Here is a 12,648-nt window from a genome sequence, read left to right on the forward strand (position 1 = left end):
TAACAGTGATCTTATTCTAAGCCAATTTGCCTATCATCTACATTTCCAGCGACTCTACCCCTCTGGATTATGTTGAAGCAAATCCTTAAATCTTTTAGACTACATCTCAAAAAGGCAGCTCTTTAAAAAAAAAAAAAAAATCGAATGCAGGAGTACTTAAGCCTGGGTTTATGTGTGTAAAATGCTGCATGTATATATTCCTGAGAAAATGGTCTATAGCTTCCATTAAATTTTCAAACTAGTCCAGAAGTCTAAAACTTAAGAAATCATTGCTCTAAGTGGGACAATGAGAAGAGAGGCAGTCTGCCTGAGGGTCAATAGTTCTCAATGAAACATCTCATCGTTTCAGCATTATCACCATCTTACCCATTTGGACAGATTTTTCAGAAACTTGTTTTTTTAGGAATGATTTAGACCTGTAAATGTCTCTTTTAAAGGCTTTCAGGATTAAATATACTCTCCCAAAATCAAAAATAATAATTTAGAGAGCAGAAAAACATTAATTAGAGGCACATATATCATGGACAATATACAGTCACCTACAAGGGCTTTCCAAATGGGCTCCCAGACTCCCAGTGGAGAAATCCAAGTCGGAGAACCAGAGTGAGGGTCAGCCAGAACAATTTCACTCAGGGCATTAATTAGCTCAGGAGCATCTGGGCAAAGAACTGCTCAAAATGTCCTTACGCTGCAAACTACAAAGGAAAGTGTTACTTCCAGGAATGTGATACGAAAATAAAAAACATTCAGAAACCATACATACTGCTGATTAAGTTTCAATAACTAAGTTATTTTAATAAAACAGACGTAAAATAGACATTAATTTTTTTTATTTTCAAAAATCTGGTTAAACAGTCAAGCTGCACATACATAAACCAAACAACTTAAAAAACAAAACCAAACGCCAAACCTTGCAAATTGTTAACAGACTCTAATGGACTATCGGATAGAGAGCTGAACTAGACGAACAAGAAAGGACAGATGCCACATGGGCTTCCCCGCACGTGTGCTCCCACATGCAGACATCAGCGGGGGAAGAAAGAAAAAGCTGAAAATGGTACATTAAAACCGTTCAAGTTACTGACCGTTTCTTATATTATTCAGAATGATGTTTCCAGTGTTAAGAAATGATGGCTATCCTCCTCTACACTAAAACAAAACAAAACAAAACAAAAAAACAAAACCAACCCAACATACCCAGAACAGTGAAAACATTAGGACACAGCTTTGTTGCCATCATTTGGAACATATAGCCACATAGAAAATATTTAAAATTTTAAAGAAAAGCATTGAATTTCTCATCTAAGTCCTTAGAGTGAACAGACTTTTGTCAGTCACAGCCAAGCAATAGGGGACCCTGGAAAAGCTTACACTTGGAACCTCTCCAGAAGAGACTCTCTCCATCTGGAAAAGGTTTGCTGAGCTTCAGAATGAAAAACGAAGCAAATGCAAAGCAACCTATTAGCCATTCTATTGCTAAATTTAAAGCAAACATGCTGGTTGTGTTGAAAATTTAATTTAGAGTTTAAATCGCAAGGAAACTTGGGGGCACTGATAAACCTTTAGACTGCCAGGAAGGAACTGAGCATTAAGGCCAATGATACTCAACATTCCTGGGTCTTTTCAAGTCCTTCCAGTGCAAGCAAATGAAAAACCAAACAAAAGAACCCAGCTTCAGTTCTAACGCTGACGTGAGACTCCAGAAGTAATTAGTTTGGTGGGGTGGGGGAGGTGGGGGGGTGGGGGTAGGGTGGTGGCGGTGGTTAGCTGCTTCTATTCCCTTAATATCTGCATTTAAAACTTTGAGTCCAGCTAGGGAAAGCTCGGTCACTGCCCCAGGCCAGCTTCCTGCTGCTGAAACGGAACTTTCCTTATATTCTAAAACAAGGTTTGTTTTCCCTGGTTCTTTTTTAAAACACAGATATAAATTCCATGATTTTCTAACTCGGCACCTGTTGTTAGTTCTGGATTTGAGGAGAGGGGATGAGCACGCGGGACAGCCTCGGCAAGCTCTCGTCCAGGCACTCAGACCCCTTGCCTTTTCTCACTTGGAAGCGAGGGAATCTCGCTCAGAATAGTATTTTAGGTGGGAGCAGAGGAAACTGAGGGCCATTTAAATTCTATTTGTAAGGAATGTATCTGAATTTTCTATTTATACGATCATGACAACGCATCACTTCAGTAATAAAAATGAAGGAACATGATGCTGTGATATGACGATTATTTTCAGGTACATTTTCTTGCGTTAGGGAAGCCCATTCAGGTGAGGGCTTTGGGCACTTTTAGATATGTGGTTTCCAGCCATATTACCTATTTAAGAGCAGACATATCCTTCTTCTCGTGGGTAAATGATCTGATGTTTAATATCCCCAGAGTCCCTTGAAATTACATTAAGCAAAAATTGCTCTTTTTTAAACCAAACTTTATAGGTTACAGTACAGTTTATTAGAGTAATTCATAGATGGTTTATTTCCTGAATACTTGTTATAACTAAAAATCCTTTTGTCTCTTAATGTGGATCAAATTCCAGAATTCCACAGTGTTCCCCCTCCCCCCCAATTCCCTATTGTTTCCTGGCATTTGGTGCTATAGAGCAGAAGGTTGAAGCCAGAAAGCTCTTTGGTTTTCTGGTAGGCAACTTGTTACTTTCTGACAGGATTTTTCATTCTCTATCCTTAGTAAATTTTTGCCAGGAGGTGCATGGGTATAGTCTCTTTTCCCTTTTCTGGGGTGGGGGTGAGTGCTGGAATGCAGCAAATCCTTTCACCCTACATACACAGATTTTCATTCTGTTCAGGAAAGATTTCATTTTTATAGTCTGATGATATATTTTTTTCTCAATACAGTTTTTCCATCAGGAAAGCAAAACTCAGGAATGTTAGCTAATGTTCTGTCTTCCAAATCCATTATCTTTCCTCATTGTTTTCATCTCTTATTTCTTTTGAAAGAACACGAAGAAGAAAATCTCAAGTCTGTCCTTCACATTATTGATTTGAGTGTTTCTAAGCTCAGTCGTGTTCTTTTCTGCTTCCAGTGTGGATTGTAATCTGTGCTTTAAGCTTCCTTGCAATCCTTCTTTCTAATTTCTCATCTTTTTCATTTTATTCTAGCGCCTTTTTCTCTAAACCAACTCCCAGTCTAACTATTGCTGCACAGAAGCAATTCTGTTCCTTCAGTTACAATAAGAAGAATCCTACCATTTTCTTATTTCTCGCAGTAGACCACTTTCATTTTCAAATACTCTTGGAAGCTGTTTATTTCCTTGGTTCAGTCATTTTTTTTTATATACTCCTTTTTGTTTTTTTTCTCTATATACCATCCTTAAACATGATCTTCTTCGCAGATCCAGTATCTGCCCTTGGTTGTGTTATTTGTCCACGTGAGTGTTTGTCAACTCTCTTTTGTGGGCATATGGCGCAGTGGATAAGGAGGGCATGACTGTCTGCCCTTTAGGGTAGATAATAAGTAATACAAGTTATTTATTGGATAAGTACAGAAAGTTTTCAATAGGCAGAACATTCACAGAAAGCCATGAGGCTTTCCAGGAACTGCTAAATCATACCAAGTGACCAATCAGTTAGTAAGAGTACATATGAGGTGTGCCACTGTATGACTTGAGAAATGAAGTATTTCCTCAACAGACAGAAATTGTGTTTAATTTTTTTAAAAGTTCTGTGACAAATGGACCCTCTGTAGCCCCAAAGAAGGCAGTTTTGTCTCATGGATTGAGCACCAGATTTGGAGTTAGAAGACCTGGGTTCAAACTTAAGTTCTCCCTCTTACAAGCTTGGTGAGACTTTGAGAAATTTACTTAATTTCTCTGAGCCTTGGGTTTCTCAATAAGTAACACGGTAATACTTAGGCCTACCTTGCAGAGCTGTTGTGAGATTAAATGAGAATATGAGGCAGCTGTGAGAAAGCACTTATCACAGTGTTAGTCAAATGTGAACTTTCTAGAAACTTTTTTGAACTGTAACAATAACGACAGTTAAATGCAAATTAATCAAATCAGTTATATTGACCATAAAATATTTAGGAGCTCATTCTCCTCTCATTGTGAGGGAGGGATCTATCCAATTGCTTTTAACAGTAATGGAAGCAATATGCATCCAATATAACCCAGTGATCTTTTTTTTTTTTTGGTTTTAATAAATATTTCCTGAAATTAACTTCCATATCAGCTGCATTAGATTAATATAGCACTTTAATTGAGCACAGAAATCTGATTCTGGTCAACCAACTAAACATGGGAAACATCTCTGGACTTCTTGGACTGTGAAGAACTAGAAGTACATAAAATCATCATCGTAATAAGCAAACTTTGCCAGAAGGATGGGCAGCCTCCCTCAAAGGAGTTTTGGGAAATCCTGTGATGTCAGAATTCATGGACACGGAATACATAGGAATTCCCAGAGAGAAGTTAATCACCCCACACGGCCTTCTCTTCTCTTAGGAAGGGAGTGTGTTGTGTCCTTAGGTCACTACCCAACTCTCCCTCCACTCATGTTTCTGCTAAGGTGGTTAATTCACCTGGAGAAAAAAACAACAAAGATTTTTAAGAACACTGACTAAACCATAGAATGTTTTTCTTTTAATATAGAGCATAAAAATTCAACCCCAAAGCAGAAACATTTAAAGATATGTGAATTTGAAACTTTTAATATATTCTTCTGCTCAGGACTGTTAACCGTTTCTAAATGTGCATGGGCCCTAACTTAGACAAAATTGGATCTCATGTAGAGAAAATGAAGTAACTTCGAGGTCTTTGTCATTTGCATTTATCGATGCCTAAATTGAAGAAAAGTATTTTTTCAAAAGAAAGTGTTCCAATAGAGTGAGAAGCTCTTAAAATTTAGGAGATTCACTATATGACCTTGAAGAATTAGGAATGTTGTTTCCAAGTTTTGCTACTTCCTAACTATATGGGCTTCAGGAACTGTAATACTGTTCACTTTGGAGATGATCCATTCCAATGATCCCACTTTATCATTGACGGAAGTTAGACCAGAATTGCCAAGTGAGTAGGGAAGGAGCTCCCAGTCAAGTTCTCTTTCTACTATAGCAGGAGGCTTCAGCTTCCACATGAAGGTTATTTTGTCCAGATTCTCCCAATGACTGTCTATGAACATGCTGAGATACAGTGCTCGATCGTTTTAAGAAAGCCGAATTGAAATAAAAATCAAAGTAATAGAATTTCACATTTCTTCAAACACCATTTATCAATCAGGGCAAGATTAATACGGCACATAATCCAAGGAGAGCTGGAAAATGCCACACAACCAAGAAGACCATTTCTTTCACAACTTTGGTAAGGTTCTTCCATAATACTCCCCTTTGCAAACACACTAAACAATGCAAAAGCTTTTTCATAAAGCCTCTTAAGGCATCTCCATTCTTCACGTGTTTTTGCTTACAGCTGAGGCATCAGGGCTTGGCTGTGTTGGAGGTAGAATTTATGGGCATACATGTGACCAGATTATCAGGTTTGGTTTCCTCTTCAAGTTTAACAGTTTAAAGGAGGGAGAATCTCCACAATGGAAGAAATAAATGATGTGATGCAGATTAGTTGAATAATATTAATTATTACTATTACCAAAAGTTGTAGCTAAAATAGCTAATATATATTGCATGCTTACTATGCACCTAGTGCTGTGTTAAACCCTTTACATTTAATGGGATCACACCCTTCCAAGTTGACCCCCTATCACCTCTGCCGGGATACACTTTCAAGGGGAGACCTGCTAGATTCTGGAGAGGAGGTACCAAGCAAGCAGGGCTCATGTTAGAGCAGACTCAGAGGGGGTGCTGTGGGCAAGAGCTCGCCCAAAGTGCTCCACAGGTCCTCCCTAATACCTACAGCTCTACTGTTCCCAATGCCGAGCCAAAGGCAACTTGTGCTTTGGTGAGCTTGTGAGTTCCTGATATTCGTTCCCACTTCTGAGTAAAATAAATAAATAAATAAAGGTAAGTGGAGAAAATGTCCTTAATCTACCCCCCCCTTCTGTTGGGATTCTCCTTTCTCCTGGCTTAGCCAAGAGCAGAAAATCAGGGAGTCCCCCAGTGGGCATGAGTGAGGGTGGCTCCCTTGAACTAGCTACTCCATCCCCGCTTCAGATCCTCTGAGGACGGACATGGCCATACAAAGAAGAGGTGCTTTGCCATGTTAGCAGGTTTACCAGGCATCACCACATATAAATTTCAAGTGTGTGTGACACACACAGACACCTAACACAAACATGTAAAAAAAGTACCTCGTTCAACGGGTGGTGCCAAGTAGCACCTGCTAAATGCATTTTCTTTCTCCCTCCCACTCCCCAAGGGAGGCATGAAATGCATGGCGTTTAGGATGCTGAGATACAATTCTTTCATTCCATCAGATATCACTGAAGATTCCACCTCCTGATTTTTTATTATAATCATTCACTTCAGAACTCTGGGGATTTACAGCACATCAAACAGTGATAAGCAACCAATGTGCGGCAGAGGTGGTTACTCAGCTGATGAAAAGCCCCTGTCAACAGAAGGATGACAACCTCTGGGTCAGTTATTGCTACTTATGGAAATGTTGAAATCTGAAAAGATCCCAGTGATTCCTAATAGTGATTTCCTCTTGAATCCATTTAAAATAAAAACGGAGGTTTTATTTAATTAGTCTGCAGGCTCTGTCCGCCCCATTGTTCACATGGGTTATATTTCTGTTTAAGTACAGAACTGACAGGAAAAATCACCATCTGCTTTCCACAAACAAAATATCCTTTGGGTGCTTAGCAAACTAAAGAAAACTACACCTAATGTTTTGTGTCTCTTTTTTAAGCAAAACCCTAAAACCACTACAGGAAATCACAACAGAATAGTATGCAATATCAGGTCATAACACTGATTATTAAATATTACCTGTTATTTATACACACATGGAGACATACCAAAATTAACCCATACTCAGGAAAGATCAACTAGTAAACAAAATTATAAATGTGCAGTTTAACTAAAAAGGGAACAACATTAAACCTTAAGGCAGCATTGGCTGAGTCTTTTCTGGTAAAGGATGTATTACATATTTCAACGACTGGTGAATGATTTTTAAGAACAATTAATTAAAATAAATACTACAATAATGTTTTGAAAAAGAACTAGGACTGATTCTAGGACTCTTGCAACATAAATTTATACTGGAATTTTAATTTTGGATTAGAAAGCACACACAGGAACATAATCTTGTAGCAGTCTTTCCTCAAATACAACATAAAGATTCCTGTAAATTATTGTTATTATAGATTAGCACTCTTTGGGCTCCTTTTTCACTTGTCATTCAGAGTGGTTATCAGAAAATTCTGCTCATGTTTCCATAATATGTGGTCAGGCTGCAGTTTACCTGAGTGCATCAATAGCCTATCATCATGCTCTGATTTTTACACGCATGTCCTTAATGCTGAGTCTGCTTACCTGGCAGGCTGCCTCCATCATCATGTCCCACACACTAGGGCCAACCTAAAATGATGACATCTATCGTGGCTGAAAAAATCATACTTTGATGAACATATTCCAAAGTACTTTCATAAACATGTTTGGGGATTTGTTTTCTTTGCAGCTTGCTTTGTTGGATTTTCCTGGTGAAGCCTGAAAAGTACCTTTAGTTACTTTACAGATCTGGTGCTAGATGCTGACGGGACAACTGTATGACACGAAGGACAGATTTCAAAAATTCCAAAAAAGGCTCAAATGGAAATAGCTTTCATGTGGTGCTGAGAAAGAACACGTAGGCACTTCTGCTTCAGGAGGTTTTCATATTTTGATTACAGATCGCTTTTTCCAAGCCACTACTACTGGAAATTCCCTCATGGTACAAACCACCCAGTTCACTGGAAACCTTGCTCTCCCAAACATTGTCTGGTGCATTCATCTTTTTTTCATAAAACTAAAATTGTCCCCGTTGACGCAGGGATCAAGTCGCTGCCCATGCTGAGAGCAGTGGGGGCGGCCCCCACCTCCCCATCAGCACTACTGAGTGCAGGCAGCTCCACCAGCTTCTATCAGGCAAAGCTGCTTGCTCTGCAGAACCAAACTATCCATCAACAAAACAGAGAGAGGAGGGTCGAGTGCAATTTTTCTCCTGGAAATAGTTAATGTGTCTGCCTCTCTCCTTCCAGTTCCTCATTGTGAGTGTAATTCAACAAAGCATATAGAGTCTTCATAACATTCTAAAGCTACTAGGCTACTGGGAGTTTATTATTATTTTTTTTAATGACTACTTAAACAGTCTCCTTTTTTCTTTCTTTCTTTTTTTTTTTTTTAAGAAAATCTGTGCTAAAAAGGCACTAGATAAAATGAACTTCCTCACTCTTGTTTATGGAACAATTATACATGGTGTTAGATTCTATAATTTAACAAAGGTGACACACATTTGGATAAAATACCCTAATTATTCAGATTCCTCTACTTTCAGGTAAAAAAACACACCCAAAGTCAAAGAAATAGCAGGTCCCCCTGACCAAGACCAGCCTGACCTTGAAGTCACTGTCATTCCCTGCCACCCCAGAGCTCTGGCCGCGGTTGCCTAAGGGAGCTCTTGCTTGTCAGGGAAGACTCACTGACAGCAACTGTGGGAGCCAAGCCTCCTGGAGACCTGAGTAAACGAGACAAAGGTGAAGTTCTCACAATTTTCCAGCTTGACCTTCTTGGCTAAGTTTGGAACAATCCCCCGAAGAGACCGCAGGCCCATCCTCTGCTCCTCATACCACACGCTGCCCATGTCTGTGGCCTCCTTCCGGGCCGTGAGGTAGAAAGGGGACTTGGCCTCCATTTGGGTGGGTGGCCGGTGGGTGTACATGTACTTGTAGAGGAGGCAGTAAGGGCACTGTCTGTGTCCCCTAGAATGCTCATGGTAGATTTTCCCGTGGCATACTCTTGTGGCACCACTGCGGCTCTCCCGCTTGACACTGTCTGTCCGGGCAAAATAGGGCTGGTTTTGTGGGTCTTTGAGCAGCTCAATGTCACCATACATCAGATCTGCATGCTCCTGCAGGGTCCGCATATTCAGGTACTGGCTGTTGTACTTGACCACAGTGGACAGGAGAGTGACAGGACTGTCATCACCTAAACACCCTGCCTGCCACATCTCCTCCTCGTCGGAAAGAGAGAAGTAGACAATATTGCGAGCACGGGCCCCTGACATCCCTGCCTTACTCAGCACCCACAGCTTCTCCTTGAGTTTCTTGGTGGAAGAACTGAAGGTGCTGCTGGTGATGGAAAAGCCCACGCCTGCATTCTTCAGGATGCGGTCCAGGCCTCGGCGAATGGCGTGCAGCGAGGTGGCCAGGAAGTCGGAACCGTCACTCTTCTTAACGGTGACATAAAAATTCTCGAGCAGCTCGTTCAACTTCGCTGCGGGGATCTCAAATGAGACAAACACTGAGGTTACACATTTGAGGACACCCAAAGAGCCAGACCCCTTCCTTCTCCTCATCCTCCCGGCCTGATACAGGGAAAGAATTTCAAATGGAAGATCTCAGTTCCATACCTGGAACCACAGTGTTTCAAGCAGCAAAATGAGGACATGATAATCAAGACGTTCTCGAAGGATTATTGTAATGCTTAAATAAAGTAGGGGATATGAAATGGTTTGTAAATAGTGCAGAACACACATACATGTACGCACACATATACATGTATATACTAATTATGATTATTGGCCTGTGTAACTTTCACTATTCTATTCCTCTCTGGAAAGCCTTTCTTTTTTCTAGCAAATCATTTCCTTCTCTCTCCTTCAGTAAAATCCAACCATTCTCTCTAAAGAATTTGTGAATGAAATTTACAAACTCTGAATCCTCCCAGCATTAATTTCCTCAAAATCTGCACATACTATGGAGTCCTGCGGGCACTAAACACGGCACCGTTAGGGAAAGACAATGGGTATGTCTGGGTTGCAGAGCAAGTTCATGACCTTAATTCTTCACTTGAATGTATCTGAATAGGCCCTGAAATATCACTGGTTTAATGAACCATAGGGTTGCAAATATCTTTTTCAAAAAATATGAAAAGCTTAATGACTGCACTGACAGAGAGAGCTCCTCACTTGGATATGGTGGGAAAAGAAAGCCTCGGCATTGAGAGAGCTTTCTTTTCTTTAACTTTTAAAAAATATATATTTATTTTATTTGAGAGAGAGTAGTTGTGCTCACACAGGGGCGGGGGGTGGGGACAGAGGGAGAAGCAGATTCTCCACTGAGCAGGGAGCCCAATTCGGGCTCCATCCCAGGACCCTGAGATCATGACCTGAACCAAAGGCAGATGCTTAACTGAGTGAGCCACCCAGGCTTTATTTTCAAGAGGGAGCTAGAAAGAGAAAACCAGACTTTGCTCATAGTCCTTTCAGGCCAAGTACACATTCTAGGACAAAAGAAAGTCTCAACAGAAAACTTTTTAAAAGTAGAAACTGGACTGGTAACATTCATTCTTCTAACTGCCCTTGGGTCAAACAGAAAATAAAAACTGACTTAGAGATTAAAAACAAACCAAACTGAAAACATTCCATATCAAAATGCATGAGATATGCTAAATACACTCTCATAACATCAGTCTTGAATGACTTTTTTAGAAAGTTGTATGGAAAATAAGCAAACTGATTATTCAGCTCAAAAAGCTAGAGAAAGTAAACCAAATTAAAAAATAATAAAGTGAATCAATAAAAATAAAACATAATAAACTAGAAGAGATATAAATTTGAATTTAAAAATGAAAATATGTAATCTTTGAAAAGACCTATAAAGTTGACAAACTTCCAGAAGGGCTGAGCAAAGAGAGAGAGAGAAAGAAGAGGAAAGGAAATATACATTTATTTTATTTTATTTTTTTAAAGATTTTATTTATTTATTTGAGAGAGAGAGAATGAGACACAGAGAGCACGAGAGGGAAGAGGGTCAGAGGGAGAAGCAGACTCCCTGCCGAGCAGGGAGCCCGATGCGGGACTTGATCCCGGGACTCCAGGATCAGACCTGAGCTGAAAGCAGTCGCTTAACCAACTGAGCCACCCAGGTGCCCGGAAATATACATTTAAACAATATCCGGAATGAGACAGTAACTATAGAAAATGAATCAAAAATATGAAAGAACATTATATACTTTATATATATTAATTTGAAAATCTAGGTGACCTGAACAATTTTCAGTTACCAAAGCTGGTTCAATAAGAAGTAAAAGAGGGCGCCTGGGTGGCTCAGTTGGTTAAGCGTCTGCCTTTGGCTCAGGTCATGATCCCAGGGTCCTGCGATCGAGCCCCGCTTTGGGCTCCTCAAAGCTCAGCTGGCGGGGGGGGGGGTCTGCTTCTCCCTCTGCCCCTCCCCCTGCTCGTGCTTGTGCTCTCTCTCTGTCTCTCAAAAATAAATAAATAAAATCTTAAAAAAAAAAGAAGTAAAAGATCTGAAGTGCCCTAAAATAGTGAAATTATTGTCAGAGATGTATATCACTCCTAAGGAGATGGCTTTATGGAGTCTATTTAGCTTTTGTATTTATTTATTTATTTTTATTCATGAAAGACAGAGACAGAGAGAGGCAGAGGGAGAAGCAGGCTCCCAAGGAGCAGGGAGCCCGACGCGGAACTTGATCCCAGGACCCTGGGATCATGACCTGAGCAGAAGGCAGACGCTTAACCATCTGAGCCACCCAGGCGCCCCTAGCTTTTGTATTTAAACAGTTTTGGAGCATAGGAAAGAGAAAGGGTCTTCATTTTTCTCCAATTCAAATCTAACAGATATACCAAAAAAAAGTATATGAATATAAACATAAACAGGCAATTTTCGTTTTGCACAGTGCTATGTTAAGTAAGAGCGGTGCATGTCATAACCTTGGAAAATGAGGACAAGCCTCTGATACACAACTCTGAAATCCAGAGTAGCAATTAACATGGTACCACAAAAAACACGGACTGCCTATATTATCAAATCAAATTCAGAGCTGCAGGAAAGCAGTACTACATCAAGACAAGTAGGGATTGTTGCAGAGTGTAAGGATGATTCAATCTTAATAAATATGTTAATATAACTGACTTACTTATAGAGAAAGTAATACGAACTTGCTAATTACTGAAAAATTACTTGGAAGTTTGATATCTATTTCAAATTTTTTAAAATTCAAATTAAATTTAGATTGGAAGAAAAAATCCTCTTACTACGGTGAAGAGTATTTTACAGACAAGAACGATAAAAATTATACCTAAGATGGAGACATTAGAATTTTTTTTATAAAGTCAGGAACAGGATGAACTTGCCGAATATCTGATACTATATATATATATATATATATATATTTTGGAGTTTATATAAAAACAGGCAAAACAAGAAAAAAAAATTACACACATACACACATACACACATACGTGCATATGTATATGTGTATATACTAAAGGAAAAAGATAAAATAAAATTGTTTTCTGATAATCTGATTGTTGGTCTAGGAAATTCCAAGAGATTCCAACTGAAAAGCCATCAGTAGGGTAGCTACATACAAAATATGAAAAGCAACAGCTTTCTTATATACCAGTAAAAACCAGTCAAAATAACCATGACCCTCAAACTCAACTGGTTTCAGATTTTTATGTTGTCACTTCCAACTCCCTACTTGCAGGTGTTAACCTCTCTTTGTATTAGTTGG

At 39.5% G+C, this 12,648-nt stretch overlaps 1 protein-coding gene across 2 annotated transcripts in view; it reads right to left on the reverse strand.

Annotated features, from left to right (window-relative positions):
* Positions 1-823: 823 nt before the first annotated feature.
* The window catches only part of KIAA1958 (KIAA1958 ortholog), a 156,814-nt gene continuing 144,989 nt past the window's right edge, over positions 824-12,648 (reverse strand). For both annotated transcript variants that reach the window (XM_025888453.2, XM_025888454.2), the window contains one exon: positions 824-9,391. In XM_025888453.2, the coding sequence (XP_025744238.1) occupies positions 8,585-9,391 (807 nt within the window). In that variant the 3' untranslated portion in view covers positions 824-8,584. The remainder of the gene's footprint in view (positions 9,392-12,648) is intronic.

This window comes from Callorhinus ursinus, unplaced genomic scaffold (genome assembly GCF_003265705.2).
Source record: "Callorhinus ursinus isolate GAN/ISIS: 27379988/994484 unplaced genomic scaffold, GSC_fseal_2.0 scaffold24, whole genome shotgun sequence".
Taxonomy (NCBI): Eukaryota; Metazoa; Chordata; class Mammalia; order Carnivora; family Otariidae; genus Callorhinus; species Callorhinus ursinus.